General features: G+C 38.8%; 1 protein-coding gene and 1 long non-coding RNA gene across 5 annotated transcripts in view; both read right to left on the bottom strand.

The window, feature by feature from the left end:
• Positions 1-19,041, bottom strand: part of LOC133731780 (uncharacterized) — a 51,843-nt gene extending 32,802 nt beyond the window's left edge. The window contains exons 1-7 of one of the 3 annotated variants that reach the window (XR_009856811.1): positions 19,017-19,041; positions 18,714-18,896; positions 18,323-18,526; positions 18,116-18,222; positions 17,822-17,975; positions 17,283-17,404; positions 16,721-17,163 (exon numbers count right to left, since the gene is read on the bottom strand). This is a non-coding gene — a long non-coding RNA (uncharacterized LOC133731780). Of the gene's footprint in view, positions 1-11,777; positions 11,900-16,720; positions 17,164-17,282; positions 17,405-17,821; positions 17,976-18,115; positions 18,223-18,322; positions 18,527-18,713; positions 18,897-19,016 lie in introns of those variants that run through there. The other 2 variants (XR_009856812.1, XR_009856813.1) reach the window with 2 other exon arrangements.
• Positions 12,317-15,813, bottom strand: LOC133731777 (pentatricopeptide repeat-containing protein At1g12300, mitochondrial-like). 2 transcript variants are annotated; one of them, XM_062159184.1, is made up of 5 exons: positions 13,700-15,813; positions 13,037-13,112; positions 12,801-12,944; positions 12,594-12,675; positions 12,404-12,455 (listed from the first exon to the last, which is right to left on the bottom strand). In XM_062159184.1, exon 1 carries the CDS (start codon positions 15,740-15,742, stop codon positions 13,979-13,981), a length of 1,764 nt encoding a protein of 587 aa, XP_062015168.1. In that variant the 5' UTR covers positions 15,743-15,813; the 3' UTR covers positions 12,404-12,455; positions 12,594-12,675; positions 12,801-12,944; positions 13,037-13,112; positions 13,700-13,978. The 2 variants fall into 2 exon arrangements, with proteins under 2 accessions (XP_062015169.1, XP_062015168.1); XM_062159185.1 differs by lacking the exon at positions 12,594-12,675 and having other exon boundaries at positions 12,317-12,455.
• Positions 19,042-20,898: the final 1,857 nt, after the last annotated feature.

The following is a 20,898-nucleotide window of genomic DNA, read 5'->3' as shown; positions in this document are numbered from 1 at the left end:
TCTCGCCGGCGAAGTACCTGATCGTTGAACGGCGAGTAGATTTTGAGCCTACCCGAAGCATCTGGTTCTCCACAAGCGGGTTAACCTTCGGGTCTTGGATAGCGGTGTCGCAATTTGAGCTCGGGAGATCCGTCAGCACATCGATCGGTGACGCTTCTCCTTCAGATTGTTCTCCGTCGGTGACCTCCAACTCCGGTTATCCTCATCTTCCTTTAGAACGTGATCTAGAATATGTCGGCTTGCGGTCGACTTCTCCGGCGGAAGTCCGGCGGGGTCAGACTCCAGGAGGCGAAGGCCGGCAGCCGCGACCGGAGGAGGATGTCGTCGACGCGTGTGGAGTCGTCCTCCAAATTAAGCGTGTAGCTGACGCCGCCGTCCTCCGATTCTGAAATTGAGATTCCGGCACCGGTCCCTGATTTCCAGAATCCCCACTGCTTTTCTGCTTTCCGAACCTTCAACACCAAATTCCGGCAATTACTGCTACTTTTACTGTCTTCGCTTCGCCATCGACCTTAGCCCTTAGAAAGTTGTCTTCAATGGTCTGGTTTTGTCGATTTTTCAATCATTTTGAAACCTGTTTTTCTAATACAAGTTTTTTTGTTTCAATTTGAAGGGTTGGATCATCTTGAAGGGTTGGAGATTTGGAATTTGATTGTTCTATGTGTTCGTTTTGCTGAGTTTTTTTAATTTTTGTATAGATTTGAGGCTTGAATTATGCATTGTTACTGTTTTTGGAAAATGTTGAAACTCATTTGTTGAAATTTGTCATTTAGTTTGATAGCCTTGGGTTGATTTTAGTAATTCCTATGGATTTTACGGCTTACTCTAGTGAATGATGCTCATGGATACAAGTTATGTTGATGGATTATGATATGTGCAATACATTCAAATTTGAGCAGTGCAAGGCTATATTTATAGTTGTTTTGATTTTTCATTGTAGCTTTTGTATTGATTGGTAATAGTTTTCTCAGTCGGTGATAGTAGTTTTGTTAGGTGATAGTAGTTTGGTTAGGCTATGGTAATAGTTTTCTCAATCTCTGCTATATTTATAGTTGTTTTGATTTTTCATTGTAGCTTTTGTATTAGTTGGTAATAGCTTTCTCAGTCGGTGATAGTAGTTTTGTGAGGCTATGGTAATAGTTTTCTCAATCTTTGCGAATAGATTTTGTTTTGCTTAGTAGTAGCTTTTGGTATCGGTGATAGTAGCTTTTGATGATGGTTAAGCAGTTTTTGGTGTTGGTGATAGTAGTTTTTGTTTATGGTGACAGTAGCTTTTGTTGCTGGCGACATTAGCTTTTGTTGCTGGCGACATTAGCTTTTGTTGCTAGCGACAGTAACTTCGTGTTGGTGGGAGAGAGTAGCTTTTAGTGTTGGTGAGAGTATGTTTTGTTGCTGGTGACAGTAGCTTTTGTGACTTTACCGGAAATCTCACCATAGTAGCTTTTGTTACTGGTGACAGTAGCTTTTGCGACCTAGCCGGAGGTTGCCGGAAATCTCATCTAAGTAGCTTTTGTTGCTAGCCACAGTAGCTTTTGGTGTTAGTGACAGTAGATTTTTGTGGTCGCCGGAAGTTGGTCGGAGACCCGCCGGAGTTGGCTGGAGACCCGTCGGAGTTCGCCGGAGGTCGGCCAGAGAGGAGAGAGAGAATGATGGTTGACTTTGTACTCTAGTGGCATTTATGTAAATATGTTGGTTTTTAATATCCAAAATATAACACCATTTTTAATCTAGTGGCCTTATGAGGGAAAAAACTAGTTGGTGGCATTATGGCAAAAAAAACATTCAAAGATACACTTATATGTAATTTACCCTTTTTTCTTTTACTAAGGACTCTGATGCCTCTCTAAAGTCTAACCCTTAAGGGAAGGTTTCAACTGTTTAATCATATATAGCTAGGTTAATTGGTTAGCTTATATGGACAAATCGATGGTGCTTCTATGAGTCTTCTTAGAAGTGTTAGATGTTCGATCATGTACCATAATTGCGTGCTCGGCATAGGTGACTAGCAAAATTTATTTCTCCCTTTGAAAGCGAGACATCTTTTGTTTTGTAATAAGCCCTAGAGCGTTTATTTCTTATGGACTGGTTGTGTATCAGTGTAGGCCTAGATTAGCTTATTTTAATGTATGTACTATTATGATTTGTTTAATAAAAATTTGTATCATAAAAACTAATAATAATAATAAGCTAATCGGGCGTAATGTGAATTAAGGCATAATTTTGAGTGATAACAAAGGTTATATTAACCAGGGTGTGTGTGTTTGGTGGGGTGGTAAGGCTTTGGTCTCTCATATGAGAGGTCAAGAGTTCGAACCCCATCAAGGGTGGGAGTGGGGTGGGGTTTAACAAAAAAAAAAAAAGGTTATATTAACCAATTTTCATTAATGTTGTAATGGTGATATGTCAAGTTTTCATTTATCAGGCTTGGAGACAGAATCACCATGCCAGTAACACAGCAAAATTTTGTGCAAGGGATAGATGATAGGGTGCAGTTGAGATTATGACGATAAGTACTCTCGATCAAGAAACTCTTCTCATTTTGTGTCAGAATTTCTACAAAAATTACACATACTGATTCACTGGATTCTAAGAAAACCAATTACCCCAACCATGCATGATGATAAAGTAAAAAACCAAGCATTGATTTTGAAATTGCTGTGATTGATATCATTCATGCAGACACAAATTCTTATTATTTTCCTTACTTCGAGCATTTTAATCAATATTTGCCAATTTATCATATAAACAAACTCAAATTACTAAGCAAATTTTCAATACAAATGACAGACCAACCTTCTTAGAATCATTAAAAGCACCTTCGCCTTCTTCTGCTGCTTCATCTTCCCTTTCTTGTTTGTGTTGGGGTACTCCTTCATTGTAAATCTCAGGGTCGTGAATAAGCAATGCAGTGAGGCCATTATCAAGCTTAATTAATCTGTAGAGTCGTTTATCATTCGGAGATTTTATTACGATATCGTCTGAGGAGAAAGTGCAGCAAGTCATGACGAGACTGAGAGGTGTGGAATGAGGGAGAGACAATAAACTCGACTATGTAGCCAAGGACCTCTCAGTTATATGGCTCTCACAGAGTCTTGATATCTATTACTGGTTTTACGGGTCTTCGGAGGAGAAGAAAATATTGCATTACTTTTGTATTTTGCACCTTTTTCTTTGGGGGGGGGGGGGTGAAATTTGCACACCCCTCTTTACATTTGGCACACCTTTCTTAATTTTTTAATATTTTCTAATCTCCTCTTATGTTTATTTCCCATATTACCCTTCTTCTCCAACATTTTTCTTCAGTCTCTCTCTCTCTCTCTATCTCTCACTCTCATTCTCCTACCGGCGACTCGATTCCATCTTCGCCGTCCGGCCACGAAACGACGGCGGACCACCACCAATCGAAGCGTCTCTTCATCGTTGACCTCTTGGTGGTCTCGGATCATCCAGGCATTGGCTGTAGAAAGAGAATCGAAGGCCCGAAGTTCATGATCCTCTGACGGTTTTTGGGCAAGTTCCGGCAACTCCGGCGTCCGGCCATCCCACGACGGCGCACCGGCGCTGTTCTCTTCGTCTCGACGTCGCTGTCACACTTATTGTGGTAGTTCGTTCAATCGTCGACAGTGGAGGAAGAATCGACGACGAGAAATTTTTGGAGCTCCGGCGGTCGTCATCGAATTCCGGCTACCGGGACACCACTGGAGTCGTCCTTGAACTGGATCTTCATGCAGAGCTGATCGACATATGCCTTCGTATGCAAAGAAAATTGTGGATAGTTACAACAAGAATGGTGAAATTGATAAGATGCTTTCCGTCAAGTGATTGAATTAGCTGATGCAATGCAGAATGGGAACTTCAGTGTACATTAAAGTTTTTATACTATCTGATATTTGTATATAACAATCATGTAGTGATGATAATATGCTTTAGCTTGAACAATTCTTCCCACTCAGGTTGTTGTATAGGATTTCGGTCATTGATTCCCCAGCGAAGAATTCTAATGTTAAAATCAATTTGATCATGCAAACATGTGTTTACCTCTAGCCATTGTTTTTAGTTTTTAGTTTCTAGACATTTCTGCTACAAGCTGGAAACTATTAGATATGTAATCTGTAGGTACAGTTTCTGTAATGCCACATTTTGTGGTTCGAGACTACATTTTGTAAAATCAGAGACAATTGAAATGCAGTACTGATATTTACTTCGAGTTGGGGACTATTAGCTCCGTCATCTTATTTTATCAGCATTATTAGTCTAAGATTAATTGACTAGAGGAATATTAATGGTTTCATTAATGGAATCGGGTCGCCGGTAGGAGCACGAGAGCGAGAGATAGAGAGAGAGAGACGGAAGAAAAATGTTGGAGAAGAAGGGTAATATGGGAAATAAACATAAGAGGAGATTAGAAAATATTAAAAAATTAGGAAGGGTGTGCCAAATGTAAAGAGGGGTGTGCAAATTTCACCCCCCTTTTTTTTTGGTGGAAAATGAATGGTCTTACTAAAATGTTCTTATAGTTGGACCGACAGGGCTCTACGAGTCTACGCAGGCAATGTTGACAGATAAATATATTTTTTTTGAAATAGAAGTTGAGTGTATTAGATCAACAGCCAAAGGCTAAAGTCTACAAAGTTTACATAAGCCATCCGGCAAGAAAATCCAAACTACCTATCTAAACCAAAGCAAACTCTTAAAAATCTCTGGGACGCTCATAATTAAGCGAGCATATATAAGAATAGAACAAACCTCGCCTCCTACGGAAATGAAATCATTCAACTACCTTGTCAATCACGCAATTGTGGTACAAACTAAAAACTAGAAACGTCATAGCAGACTCATAGAACCTTGTCCCAACTCACACAGGCTCATACCCAACAGAAAGGAAATTAATAAATAACTAGCTCCTTCCCTTTCGAGTTGGAGCTCATAGCAGCAGATGTCACCTTTATCTTATCCTTCGTGGTAGACTTTTTCAATTGCACAACCTCATCATTCACTACACCTTTCTTTTTCTCCCCATACGGCAGCTTATTCCTACTGCCAACAAGACGACCTTGCTTCCTCTTTCCACTACCAGAACTGCCCTCCTCTGACAAAGAGAACAAACCAAGGTTTTCCGGCTCTAAATTCAGATTACGCTTGCCCACAGCCAAGCTAAGCTTTAGCTTGTTTGGGGAGATAGTTACTCCCTCCTCAGATCGACCTCTACTCTTACCGGTAATTCTTTCCGGTGTCATAATAGTTTCTTATAGCTCTCTAATCACCGCATGTCTTCGAGGTTTGTTCAAGAAAGAGCTCAAATGAGGTTTTTGAGATGGATTAGGGATAGGAGTCTTAAAAACTAGGGTTTTACCATGAACCAAAACCCTAGCATTCAGCCCAAATTACCGCCTCCCTTCGTCCCCGAACTGGACGTAGAAGAACCCGACTGCAGCTGTAGACCACCAGCCAAAGTTGTCGGCATTGTAGCTGCAGATTGCGTCCCCAACACCGTCCTCTCTGCCCTATCATCATCTTTCTCCAACGCTGGCCTCGAGCAAGGCAGGCATACATGCGTCACCAAACCACAATGGAACACCGGCCAAACAGCTTGTCATACTTGAATTAACAAAAAAATTCAACCTCATCTTCCACTGAATACCAACGTTTAAATGGTAGTGGTTTGTTCAACGAGATTTTCACCTGAATGCGAAGCTTTCCAGCCTTCTTCCCGGTCTTATCAATCTCCTGAAAATCCCTAAGCGTATAGCCAATCATAGTCATCACTCTTTCAGACCTAAAAGCAAGAGGAATGCCTTGTAGCGTTATCCAATATGATGCCATGGTCAGAGGAACCTTTTCTATGGGCATCACTCCATCATAACATGCCAGCGCCACCGGTGCATGGTTGTACCCCCTTGGTGCACCCTTCTAAATACGAACCCGATCTGAAGGGTCTGACAGGGTGAACATGACCCTCTGACCTTCTGCCGGCCTCCTCCACCTATAGAGACTCATTGATCCTCCAAGCATTGCGGAACATCCCAAGAAAAAATCTGATCTTGTAGTCCTGAGCAGTGAACAACTTCCCCACTATAAAAACCTCTGATTGTCGCAAACCTTGGCCTTGTGTAGGCCGGAGATCAATTTGCTTCTTTCCCTCAGCAATCGTAAGAGATAAAGACAGCCTGGCGGTCATGGCAACGGAACTCATGGTCACGTTGAGAAAGAGAAGCAAAGAAACCCTAACCCTAACCCTAGTAGATAGAAAGGGAGGCGGCTCTTCTTGTTTTTTGGTTGAACTACGCTTTCTGTTGACAGATAAATACATGATAACTAGTCAAAGGAAAAAAGAAGTTGCCCATTTCTATTTCCATAAATTTTTTCTTTTTTGTATTGGTCTTCTTTTTTATTCTCACACCTACTTATACCATCTCATGTCATGTATCTTATCATTCTTATGATTACTAGTGAAATTTGAATTCATAGGTCCATCACATTTGCATTAGAGAAGTGAAATTCACACTCCTTATTTAAAAATTCACACTTCATGTTTCTTTTTTTAGTATCTCAACATTGCAGTTTTACAATTTACACTAAAAATAAAAAGAGTTAAATACTGCTTACTCCCTATACTTATAGGGTTTCATCGTTTCAGTCCTTGACCTTCGAATTTCACCTAAAAAGTCTCTGAACTCCCAATTTCCTCCCAATTGGTCCCTTCCGTCAAGCATCCTTCAAAAACTCCGTTATCTTCCCCTAAAAAGTCTATTATACCCTCATTTACTTAAAAAAAAAATATTTCTCTTCCTCCCTTTTTTTTATTTTTTTTTTCTTTTTACCTTTTCTTCTTCTGGCTCTCTCACCTCCTTCTGTTCATCTCCTCATCAAGATGGTTCCAATCCACAGACCTTCAAGAGGTGAAATGAAAAAAAGAAATAAAAGAAAGAGAAAATAAATTAAAAAAAAAAAAAAGTAAGTGAGGGCATAATAGACATTTTCGGCAACTTTAACATAAAAGGGCTAAATACAAATTACTACCTTGTGGTTTAGGTCCAAAATCAATTCAGTCCCTGAACTTCTAATTTCATCAAAAACACCCCTGCACTTTCAATTTTGATCTAATAAGTCCAATTTGTTAGTTTTCCGACAATTGAGTTATTTAACTTGTTAATGTGGATCATATATGACCTATGTTTTATGATGTGGTGTCAAGGTGGTCTGCCTTGTCAATTTAGGAGTGAGTCCTAATATTAAAAATAAATAGTTTTTCAACAAATAATCCAACTATTTGAAAGAATATTAACGAATTGGACCTATTAGATCAAAATTGAAAGTGCAGGGGTGTTTTTGATGAAATTAGAAGTCCACGGACTGAATTGATTTTGGACCTAAACCACAGGGTACTAACTAGTATTTAGCCCAACATAAAATTTTGACGGTAGGGACCAATTGGGAGGAAATTGAGAGTTTGGAGATTTTTTAGGTGAAATTCAAAGGTCAGGGACTGAAACGATGAAACCCAATAAGTATAGGGAGTAAACAGTATTTAATCCAAATAAAAAACAAAACTTAAGATACTAAAAAATAAAACAAGGAGAGTGGGTTGTAAAATGCGGAGGGTGAATTTCACTCCCCTTGCATTATTGATGAATATCCTAACTCCTAAATCCCAGATTAAACATACAGTGAATAAGATAGGCGAAGGCATATCGGTTATATCACTGTATGGCATGGAAAAGTGATTTATCGAAGGTCTATGATAGACTAAGATGGAAATTTATTTAAAAAGCTATGGGAGGAACTGGCTTCGATCATTGGAGTTTATCAATTTATAATGCATTGTGTGAGGTTGGTGGTTATTACAAATTGATACTAAGAGCATCTTAATGAAGATACCGAAAGCAATTTGTCAATTCAAGTTAAGCTGCTTATGTGGCAGGTTGCCAATTTCCCATAAGGATCTCACTCGGACCAAAAAAAATTTGATCTCATACTTCCTTTATGAGATGGGTCCCTCTTTCTCCATATAGGACTAAAGATCCTATACTTTCTGTACGAGATGGGTCCCCCTTTCTCCCTCGGTCCTTTTTCTCCTGCCTATATTTCTCTAGGATCATTCTTGCATATGATCCTCTACACTTCCTGAGAAATTCCACAAAATCCATAGCGATTAAGAACAAACAGCGATACCCAAAACCAGGGTTTTAGAGATCTGCGGGGAAAAGGCTTACCATTGTTGAAGATCGAGACCAACCTAGCAGAGTCGTTTGTGTTTTTAGGGTAGGAAACAGAGATGGGTCCCCCTTTCTCCCTCGGTCCTTTTTCTCCTGCCTATATTTCTCTAGGATCATTCTTGCACATGATCCTACACTTCCTGTTTAGATAGGTCGAGATGGGTCCCCCTTTCTCCCTCGGTCCTTTTGTCCTTCGGTCATTTTCTCCTTCCTATATTTCTCTAGGATCATTCTTGCATATGATCCTACACTTCCTGTATAGATAGGTCGAGATGGCATGGGCCCCCTTTTCTCCTTCGGTCATTTTCTCCTTCCTATATTTCTCGTAGGATCATTCTTGCATATGATCCTACACTTCCTGTATAGATAGGTCGAGATGGGTCCCCCTTTCTCCTTTGGTCCTTTTCTCCTTCCTATATGATCCTATATCTCAACATGGGTTCCTCCTTCTCCTTCTATATAAAGCCCCACCTCCTCATGTTTTCACATATCAAAGGTTCAGAGCCGAGCAGTGTTCCACTTTAACTTGCATGTCATAAACACAAAACAGGGTAGGCGTCCTCAAACGGTGTAATAGAAATACAAAGATGCATTGTCTGATAGATTTGAGGTACACAATTCCCCCGCTAATAAACCTCACTCTTTTCTTCCTAACCTCCCAAGACAAAGAGTCAGGTGATGCATCAGAACTTGGCATGTTTCCCCAAAATCATCAACCCTTTATGAAACTCGCTTATCTGTTTTTTGCCATTATCTTGCTGCTCTTCCTTTTTACCTCTTTCAAACTTGGTCTCACGGCTCGACCAATCCATTTTCGAGTCGGGGATTTCTCAGGTCCTTTTTGCATCTTGTTGATGGCCTCAATCATGTTACCAGCATCTCTCTTCTGGTTTGCCTTTCCTGTACTTATAATTCTGACTCCTTGGTACCCATTGCTTATGAATGCGTTCAAGCACGTCTTGTGCTGTATTTATCACACCCTTCTAGTCATCCCTACTTTTATTGTCATTTGCACAACCACTCAACATCAAGAAAATGAAGATCAACCAATAGATCCTCAAATTCTTCAAGTTGATGAGTTGATTATTGATATTGAAGAGCAAGAAGCAGTTGATGAAGAGCAAGAGTAAGTAGCTGAACATGCCCCAGCACAGTTTGAAGTCAAGTTTGTTTTAACGAGGAGGTTGTTACTCTAATAGAAATAAGTCGCTTATAGTACCTAAGGTTAAATCTTATAGGGATCGATGTTAAATCTTTAATATAGGCATACTTGATCCTTTGCAAGGATTCGTTGCTTTGTCATTTTTATTTTTTGTCGAGTAAAATATGTTGTATGATTAATGTTTGACTTGATGTAAGAGGTTTGTATTCAAGGTGTTTTGGCTTTCATGTATGTGTGTATATTTTGAACAACTTACTTGCGAGAAAAAATCACTAGTAGAAACATGGCTGTGGCCACAGCACCATGGTAAAACCATTTTTTAGGTGCTGGTTTGGTATACTTTGATCTCAGATTCTTCTACATTCATGTACTTTTCTCTTAGGTCTTCTTTTCTGTCTCATTATCTGAATTATTCATAGGAACTAACAAATGTGGCTAAGAATGGGATTTGCTTTTGGTATATGGAAGTTGTAATCATAGCTTTTGAGATCCAGTGTTAGATATCTGGAAGTTGTAAAGTGTGCAAGGACTCCTGGCATGGAGTTGATATGTAATGGAATGGGAATGAGCTCTAATTCAGTTTATCCTGTTCCAGCTGTGTTGGCTTTAAACGACATGAGAGTCGTAGCAAACTAGCAATTAAGCAAAGGAACCAAGCGCGCGAGGAGTTGAGTAGGCAATATTATATACAAAGAATACATGGAGTATTGTTAGCAAGGAAAAGTCCAAAGCGCGTGAAATTATTTTGGGTGTTGCTATTTGTACCCAGCAAAGTTCTTAGTGTACCTAGCAACACAATTATTGTTCTTAATTTTCTATTTTGATCCCTTATTTAAATTTAAAAAAAAAAACAGAAAAAGAAGAGAAAAACCTACAACCCGCCATGAGACGTTCCTCCCCAAATTTCTCATTGGCTACCTGCTGTCACACTCTCAATTTGAGAGTCTCAAAACCTTCTTTATTGAAGGGAGGGAGAATCTTGTCTTATTTTCTTCAAGGCCTCGTACAGAGGTTTCTACTTTTGCTGTTATTGCTTCTATTTTTTTTTTTTTTTTTTTTTTTTTTTTTTTTTGCTTTTTTCTTTCTTTCTTTCTTTCTCAAGTGAAACTGGTTATTCGTATGAAATTTTACTTATGTCGTTGTTAACATTAGTTTGGACATACAAGATATACATATATGTGATTGATTCAGTTAGAAAAGTGAATCAATAACAATATATGAAACTATGAAATTAAAAATGAGAGGTGAGAGATAGAAGTGGAGCAACCAAGTTGCTGGTTTTATAACTTAGATTGCTTAATCTAGATCTCCAAGATTAGAGAAAAAGAGAAAACCGAAAAGAAGAAGGGAATATAGAGAAAGAAGAAGAAGAATAAAAAAGGATGAAGAGGAACAAAGGTGTCGGAGTGCAGGGGCAATTTTTTTTCGATGGAGAGGGCAGGTGCAGTTCTTTTGATTAAGAGAGTGCAGGTGCAGTTACTATTATTGCTGCTTTTGTTTTTCTATTTTCAGTTTATTAAAAAAAGGGTACTATGGGAAATAAGGAGTAAAAACTATGTTGCTGGGTGTAAAAAGATTTTTGCTGGGTACATTTAGAAAGACCCTTTATTTTTGGCTGGTCACTTGCAGAGTTGCAGTGCAAGTCCTCAGGAGCTTTGCCTCAGCCTAAGCAGTCTTCATCCTTGTTCAGCAAGCAAGGCTAGCTAGATTCAGTACCCGGAAGCCCAGCTACCTTTTCTATTCGGAGAACACAACTTCTCCCATCCCAGAATTTCCAGTGATTTTTATCCATCATATTTCTCTTCCACCAAAATGTCGCAAACGACTGTATGTTGCATTTCGTACAAAGATGAAGTGTGAAGTTCGAAACAATTCGCCATATAAATTGCTGTGCAACTTTGATCAAAATTTCCTGGCAGGTGTTACTAAGCATCTTTTCTCTCCAATCACTTACTTTCTTTCAGATTTTCTTCTTTTAACAACTGAAAAATTTGAACTTAGGCCTTCATAACTTCATTGCTTCTATTAATGGTTCAACAACCGTTAGGATAGAACACAGATGACATCTTAAACGCTTCAAGGTCTTCAATGACCTGCACAGACTCCCGTCGCGATTCTGCAGCTTCTTTCAAGTCAGTTTTGCAACCCCAAACACGAATGGCAAGTCTCTGATGCTTGGGAGATGATTGTTGCAAGTACGTCTTGTAAAAGTTGACAACATCCTCCTTCTGTAGACTGCTGAGCTCTTCTGCCACCCTCTTTGCATAGTCAAATGTATACCTGTAGAAGATCAGCATTTATTAGACACAGAGTTGAAGCACAAGCATTAAAGTAGTACTTCTTGCTACTCTAGACTCTAGACCAAGCACAGTACCAGGCAGAGAGGATATACACAGTACCTTTTACCCGGATAATCTGATTCCAATCAATTGGTTTCATTTATAAAGAATGAATTTTTCGCCAATAGCTTTGCCATTAGCCCACCTCTATAATTCTCAAAGGAATCATCATCCAATCCTTGCTACAAATGCCAACGTACAGCTTTCAATAAAAGATATCCAATGCAGAAACAATAATCATGACATATTATTGTGAGAATGCACAAGTAAGAAAACAAAACTACTTAAACCACAGAAGTAGAACTCGACAAGATCAGATCCAAAATAATTGTCCCACAAACTAGAAATGCCTTGTATATCTTGCATTATGGAACCTCAAATTGCAAGACCATAGGATTATCATCTTGGTTAAAAAAAAGAAGAATAATTAGTAGAGCATAAGAATTACAATGCTTATGAAATGTTGATTAAAAAATTTGATCAAAAAATCTTAACTAGTATTAAGCCTATCATTATCATATTGTTGTTGCTATCTAGCTATTAAGGCACTACTCACTAGCAGTATTTGAAAGGAACATCGAATGCTTACCAATGTCTTCCAGACCATTCATAAAGTTGTCAACTCTCCGCTGCAAGTAAATTGGGTTGTACTCCGATGACTGAACTATGAAATAAAAGACAAAAACACCGGATATCACCTTCCAGTCACACTGAACATATCCCAGCTGCTCCTTCGTCCTATTTCCAGAAATACATCAACAATTTTAAGAGTATAAGTCTCAATATACATCATCCACCCCCTAAAAGACTATTATCAAACTCAGGTTTTCTAGCAAGTCAGTATTTTAGTAACACTTCCAGCTTCTAAAAAATTACCTTAGTTGATCATAAAATGGTTCGTCTATAATTTCATCAAAAAGATCTATTAATGCTCTCAATCTGATGGACTCAATCCCCTCTGCCGGCTCAATTTGAAAATATAGCAATAATGTGAAATAAAAAAGAAAGGAAATCCACATATAAGACAAAGAATGTACAGTTATATATGGATACACAAAAAAGAAACTAATCCCTTTTTATTACCTCAATAACAGAGTTTGTTTCAGTCTTATTCTTCATACTGACATCTCTAATGAGGTTAGCATCAGGAGAAAAGCACATGTACTCGATGAAAGCATATCTCATTTTCAACTGGAAACTTTGTACTCCCCATGAAGAGCATATGTTCTGCAAAACATTTAAACATTCAATTTCAGTAACGTCTGCGTAACAACATTTAGTCACCTATAAAGAAAAGTATGCGCATGTGTGCCACAAACCAAGAAAGTGTGCAAGCCCTTGTGCTTCCATAGGGTCAGAAAAGCTGCCTATTCCAACGCAAATTGCTGCTGCTGCCTGCAAAGACAATCAAGCATGCATCGTTATATAGCCAAATTAATCAATGCATGTAGCCAAGTTGAGTTGATAATCTAATCACATTCTGCCTATTGAGTTGTCATAGTGGAACCTCTCAATGATGGGACAAACTAATACTATTTTGTTTTACCAGATAAGCTATTTACATCAATGTGATGCTGGTTTTATCAAGTTACCCCAACTGGGTTTTCAATACAGAAACCAGAATTTGCAAAAACAACCCAAAAGTTTGACCCTGTAAACACATATGACCAACTTTTTTGATGTTCTTCGAAACACAACCACTCAGAGGGTGCTGTTTGATCATTACACAAAGGGTACATGTCTAACCAGAAATCTTTCCTTTATGTGATAACCCAGGGGTAAATCTCTAAAGTTTCCAACTTTGCCTACAAAAGAACTTCAAAACCCAGATGGGCATGGCAGAGTTTCAGTCTAGATGATACACTAACCATCTTAGTCTAAAAAGCACCACCCTTTTCCTTATTTGGGCTATTTTTTTTTTTTAATATCAAATATAGATATGAGCATTGCAGGTATTGAAATTTAGATCATAGTGGACCAACCTTCTTAGTCTCAGAGGCACCATCTCCACCTTTAGCTGCTGCTTAATCTTGTTCACTGGGTTCAAGACTCTTATACCCACATATACCCTTGTGAGTATATCTCAGGGTCATGAATGAGCAATGCAGTGAGGCCATTCTCAAGCTTGATTAATCTGTACAGTTTGTTATCATTTTGAGACTTTATTACAATATCGTCCGAGGAGAAAGTGGACCGACCCATTAGACCCAAAAAGACCAGGGTTTTGGGTTGATTAGTCTCACAGATATTAAAGCCTAACTTCAGACTGAATCTTTAAGCAATGCTAATAAACCAGGATCTACTGTATCCTTCGACAATAAATCAACAATCAATTCCATAGTTGATGCATCTGCAGAGAAACCCCTCTCAAGCATTTCTTGAATAAGTCTCGTAGCCCTTGATGTCTCATTGTTATTGATAAAACCTCGGATAATGGTGTTATAGGTCCAACCATTTGGAGAACATCCTTTCCCTCCCATTTCTCTCAGCAACTTTTCTGCTTCAATTATGAAGCCATGATGACAAAGTCCATGAATCATTACAGTGTTTGTTCTGACATTATGCTGAACTCCTTTTGATGACAAACCACAGAAGAGGTCTCTTGCGGATTCAATATCTCCAGCTTTGCAGAAACCTTCAATAACAATATTGTAAATTACAATATCGAGTTCTAGTTCTCTGGCTTCCAGCTCTCTGAGCAATTCTACTGCCGTAGAAAGTTGCTGATTGTTACACAGGCCATCAAGTATCACAGCATAAGTTTGAACATTTGGAAGCTGGCCACAACCCTGCATCTCAGAGAACAACTCTTCTGCTTCTTGAATTCTCCCCACTTTGCAAAAACCATCAATAAGAGTGGTATAAGTAACGGTATCAGGAACAAGTTCCATACGAGCCATTTCCTTGAAAATCTTGTAAGCCTGATCTACCTTTTTACCCTTGCAATATCCATGTATCAATATGCTACAGCTCCGAACATCAACCATGGAGCCCTTGCTAATCATAACATCAAAAACTTGTCTTGCCTTGTCCATTTCTCCTCGCAAACAGTAACCGTCCATAAGTGAGTTGTATGTAATCGTATCAGGCTGAATATGTCTTTGAATCATCTTTTGAATCACACTTTTGGCTTCCATGACCATCCCTTCCTTACAGAAAGTATCAACCAAGACATTGAAGGTGCAAACATCTGGAAAGATACCTTTACTCAACATTTCATCAAGCAACCTCGTAGCTTGTTTCCACTGGCCTAGTTTGCAAACTCCGTGAATCAAAGACGTGTAAGTAACAACGTCTGGAGTAATACCTCTACTGATCATTTCTGAGAAGAGGTTGAATGCTTCATCAATTAGTGTGTGCTTGCAAAGACTGTCAATGATGGTGCTAAAGGAAACAATGTTAGGCTCGCATCCTCTTTCTTCCATCTTCCCAAGTAATTGAATCGCAGCAGTGTTGTCTCCCCTCATGCAAAAGCCCTTTATTAGTGTGTTGAACGTAACCGCGTTTGGCTCACAATGACCTCCTGCCTCCAGCATTTTGGTGAAAATTCGTGCAGCCTGAGGCACTTGATTGTGGAGAACAAAGCCGTTGATTAGAGTGGTGAAGGTGACGACGTCTGGTTGAAGACCCAATTTGAAGAATGTTCCCAAGACAGATAAGCCAAACCCCATTTGATTCAAATGGCAGTAGCACTTAATGATAATAGACAGGGTGTAGTGATCAGAAGCGATTCCACAGAGAACCATCTGTCTATTCAAAGAGATGACGGCAGAATAGTGTTTCAATTTGACAAGTTGACCCAATAACTGAGTGAAACGAACAACACAAGGCAGAGGACGGCTGTGAAGCATTTCACGGAACAACTTCAAGGCATCCTCCTCAACTTTGGGCTTTGAGGGTGGTTTTCTCACAAGCCTCTCTACATGGGTTTGGGTTTGTCTCTGTCTCGAATGAAACAAAGCCATGATGACATTGTTGACGGAGAGAGAAGAAAGCATACCTCTTGAGCTGCTGCTGCGCATCATCTTCACATTCAACAATTGCTTTGAGCCTTTGAGTTTCTGCTCTCACAGCTTTGTTTTTGGTAGGATTTCTCGGAACTCAGATCTTACTTCTCTGACTTTCCTTCTTATATTTTGGTTATATACCAACTTTGCCCTTCTGAAAAAAAAAAAAAAATACCAATTTTGCTCTCATGAATTATAATTTGCAATTTTTTTCTTCTTCTGAAACTCTGTTTAGTTTTTCATTTTTTTATTTTTTATTTTTTTAATCTTTTATTAATGAAGAAACACAATAAACACGGCAAGTCTGTTTACAAATGAGGATTGAGCCTCATTTGAGATGGTTGTTTGATTCTCAAGTTAATGGATGTTGGTTGTTGATGCATCCATAGCTGATGCATTTGCAAAGTATATTATATTTCAAGGTTAGACTTCCAAACCTGCTATGGGTTCTAGATTAGAATTCTCCACTCATCACCTATCCTTTATGTTATGGCAGATTTGGAAACACCCGTGTCATGTTATGAGTTCATCCTACTTCCTTTCCTCAGCAGTCTCCTCTCGATCTCTTTCAAGAAATAAAGGAATAAGCAAAAGTCAACTACCTTGGAACAGAAGTACTTTTCTCATTCATGATGTGCATTCTACCATGAGCAGCGTTCAATATTGTTGAAGTTACATTTCACTAAACTGGGGCAGGATTAAGTAAAAGTCTGAACAAAAAGATCAGTTAATTAATAGAAATGCTACTCAACCGTTCGCAGGAATTGGCATAACTTAATGCACAAGCTGCTCTGAAATAAGGCCATGCCACCTTGTAGTTATCATGCTCTGGACAATAAAGAGGGCACTTATGTAACAAGTTATGAAACATAAGTGCTCAATGATCCTGATTCTAAAACCATATTTTTCCAGATTGTCTTAGGATCTTGATTCTCAAAGCCTTCATGCATTTCTACCTATGATAACATGCTTTAGTATTTGGTAAATCTATTGGATTTTTGGATTTTTCATTACAGCCCTCCTGTATATATCATACTAATCTGCTCTTTAACTGGGGAAAGAACTACACCAACACCACACATGGCTGAGCCTTAATTAGCTGAGTAACACCAATATTAATACCCCACAGAAGGAATCTAGGAGAAAGGATTTGAACTTAGGCCTTCATAACTTCATTGCTTCTATTAATGGTTCAACAACCGTGAGGATAGAACTCAGATGACATCTTAAAGGCTTCAAGGTCTTCAATGACCTGCACAGACTCCGGTCGCGATTCTTCAGCTTCTTTCAAGTCAGTGTTGCAACCCCAAACACGAATGCCAAGTCTCCGACGCTTGGGAGATGATTGTTGCAAGTAGGTCTTGTAAAAGTTGACAACATCGTCCTTCTGTAGACTGCTGAGCTCTTCTGCCACCCTCTTTGCATAGTCAAATGTATACCTGTAGAAGATCAGCATTTATTAGACACAGAGTTAAAGCAGAAGCATTAATGTAGTACTTCTTGCTAGTCTAGACTCTAGACCAAGCACAGTATCAGGCAGAGAATATTTACACCGTACCTTTTATGAATAATCTGATTCCAAAATCTAATCGTTTCATGTATAAGGGATGAATTTTTCACCAATAGCTTTGCCATTAGCCCACCTCTGTAATTCTCAAAGGAAACATCATCCAGTCCTTGCTACATATGCCAACGTACAGCTTTCAATAAAATATATCCAATGCAGAAACAATAATCATGACATATTATTGTGAGAATGCACAAGTAAGAAAACAATACAACTTAAACCATAGAAGTAGAACTCGACAAGATCAGATCCAAAACAATTGTCCCACAAACTAGAAATGCCTTGTATATCTTGCATTATGGAAACTCAAATTGCAAGACCATAGGATTATCATCTTGGTCAAAAAAAGAAGAAGAAGGAGAATTAGTAGAGCATAAGAATTACAATGCTTATGAAATGTTGATTCAAAAATTTTGATCAAAAAAGCTTAACTAGTATTAAGCCTATCATTATCATATATATTATTGTTGCTATCTAGCTATTAAGGCACTACTCACTAGCAGTATATGAAAGGAACCTCGAATGCTTACCAAAATGTCTTCCAGACCATTGATAAAGTTGTCAACTCTCCGCTGCAAGTAGATTGGGTTGTACTCCAACGACTGAACTATGAAATAAAAGCCAAAAACACCAAATATCACCTCCCAGTCACACTGAACAACATATCCCAGCTGCTCCTTCGTCCTATATCCAGAAATACATAAACAATTTTAAGAGTATAAATCTCAATATACATCATCCACCCCCTAAAAGACTATATTATCAAATTCAGGTTTTCTAGCAAGTCAGTGTTTAAGTAACACTTTCAGCCTCTAAAAAATTACCTTAGTTGATCGTAAAGTGGTTCGACTATAATTTCATCAAAAAGATCTATTAATGCTCTCAATCTGGTGGAGTCAATCCCCACTGCCCGCTCAATTTGAAAATATAGCTACAATGTGACATAAAAAAGAAAAGAAATCCACATATAAGGCAAAGAAAGTACAGTTATATATGGATACACAAAAAAGAAACAAATCCGTTTTTATTACCTGAATCACAGAGTTTGTTTCAGTCTTCTACTTCACACTGACATCTCTAATGAGGTTAGCATCAGGAGCGAGACAAATACATTTGTTCTTAAGCATCAGTTCGGTAGGAAGTGGTTGTCCAGAAAAAATTGTTTTCACCATATTCAAAAGGCTAATTGCTTCTTCTTCTAACAGATTTCCATGACCAAGGCCTTCAATGTAAAGCTGCACATATAGAGATGACAGTAAGTTGAAAATAGTTCTACATTTTCCACTAAAAAACTCCAAAATACAATAACGTAATTTCTCATTTGACAGCTATGTACTCTCTGATTCTTTCACTATTTAATAATACCGACATGAAAGTTGAAGAAAAGGAAGTGAATAAGTTTTCACTATATGTGAAGTATACCTGGGACCAAAGCTCTGGAATAAATGACTTCACATCAGAAACAGACAATCCATTTAAAACATGCAACTGGTCATCTACATCGTAGAATCTCTGGTACAAAACTTGCATTTTCAAGTATTCAGCATGACTCAGAGGATTCATATTAGTGTTCTTTATCAGACGCTCCATATTTTCTTTAATAACCTGTTACGTGTGAATTCATCATAAACAAGCCAGAAACCAGCAAGGTACTTCCTTTTGACATGAATAATCAAACTTAAACCAAAACACACTAGAGTGCAGACAATGGCTATGCCAGCATACCTTGAAACGATCATAAGTTGGCAGGTGTTGTAAAACGAACATAGAAAGTGTTTCATGCAGAAAATGGAGAGAGCTTTGCTTCAAAGAACTTGAGAGAGAGAGAGAGTTTAGATGCAGAGAAGGAGTGTAGTATTTTCTGTATTCATCTCATAACATGGATGAGAAATGGACTACATATAGTGGAAGATAGGGAACATGTAGCCTAAAGTCCTCCATAAAACAAGGACCCCTAAAGTCCTCCATAAAACAAGGATTCCTAAAGTCATCCATAAAACATGGAAAGGGTAAGCCTATAACAACATAATGATTTACCCTATATCTATTTACATGATATAGCCATAATGATTTACAACACTCCCCCTTGGATATTTCATGTCAATAGTGTTGCATGGGTTGTGCGCTTCTAAGTTGTCTCATCAAAAACCTTGCCAAGTAATAAAAACCCTGTGGGAAAAAAACAACCTTGGTCGAAGGAGAAAAAGAGCACAACGCGTATGAGTGTGGAGTAGTAATATCACAGCTTCGGAGATAAGTGGAGTCTTCTTATTAGCATCATAAGTAGGTAGTATGTCTACGAGAGGGATGCATTTAGATTTGCTACACCAAAACCTTGCCCGGTAAACCCAGTGGGAGAAACCCGTGGTCGAAGGGAAAAGATGAGCAAATGCATATATGTCAAATCAAAGCATCTTCAGGATGTAGTATAAGTGGGGTGACCATTCTAAAGATGTGCCTCGTTAAAACCTTGCCAGGTAACAAAACCCAGTGGGACAAAATAACCCTGGACGAAGGACGAAAAGAGTACACGATGGTCAAGTGTATATGCTTCGGGATACTCCCCCTGATTTCGACTCCCCCTGAAAATTACATGTTAGGTAATTCAGATAGTTTACGTAGACCAATACCTTGAACATGCTTCTGGAATGTAGACTTTGGTAGTGACTTGGTAAAGAGGTCTGCACGATTATCTTCAGATCGAATCTGCTTGACTTCAATCTTCTGATGCTCCTGTTGTTGCTGATTGAAGAAGAACTTCGGTGCAATATGTTTGGTGTTGTCTCCTTTGATGAAACCCGTCTTCATCTGCTCTATGTAAGCAGCATTATCCTCGTAGATAATGGTTGGTTCATCAGTGGTGGAATGCAGTCCACATGTGCTTCGAACATGCTTTGTAACGGCTCTTAGCCATGTACATTCACATACTGCTTCTTGAAGAGCTAGTATCTCAGCATGATTCGAAGAGGTAGCAACAAGTGTCTATTTCGTAGACCTCCAAGAAATTGCAGTATTCCCAATGGTAAAGACATAACCAGTTTGGGAACGTGCCTTGTGCGGGTCTGATAGATAGTCTATATCAGCATATCCAACAAGGCGAGCATCATTCTGAGGATCAAGGGGGTTTGATCCATTCCTTGATGCGTAGGGATAGAATAAGCCCATATCCGTTGTATCTCTAAGGTAGCGGAAAAATGTCTTTCATGCCATTCCAGTGGCGGCGTGTTGGCGCAGAGCTATATCTAGCTAACAAGTTCACATCGAATGAGATGTCCTATCTAGGGCATTGAGCCAAGTACAATAATGCGCCTATTGCACTTAGATATGAGACTTCTGGTACCAATATCTCTTCGTTATCATCTGCAGGACGATACGGTTCTCTCTAGACTTCAGACGACCATGGGTGTGCTTGCTTTTATCCTCATTAAAGCATCTTAACATCTTCTGGATGTAATTTGGTTGATGGACCAAAATTTCATCTGCACTGTGCTCGGGCTCTAGGTCGAGACAATAATTTGTTCTCCCAAGGCCTTTCATCTCAAATTCCAACTTCAGGTGCTTTGCGGTTTCCTTGATCTCTTCAGGAGTATCGATCAAATTCATGTCA

This window comes from Rosa rugosa, chromosome 2 (genome assembly GCF_958449725.1).
Source record: "Rosa rugosa chromosome 2, drRosRugo1.1, whole genome shotgun sequence".
Lineage (NCBI taxonomy): Eukaryota > Viridiplantae > Streptophyta > Magnoliopsida > Rosales > Rosaceae > Rosa > Rosa rugosa.
This window is presented reverse-complemented; position numbering and strand designations above follow the sequence as displayed.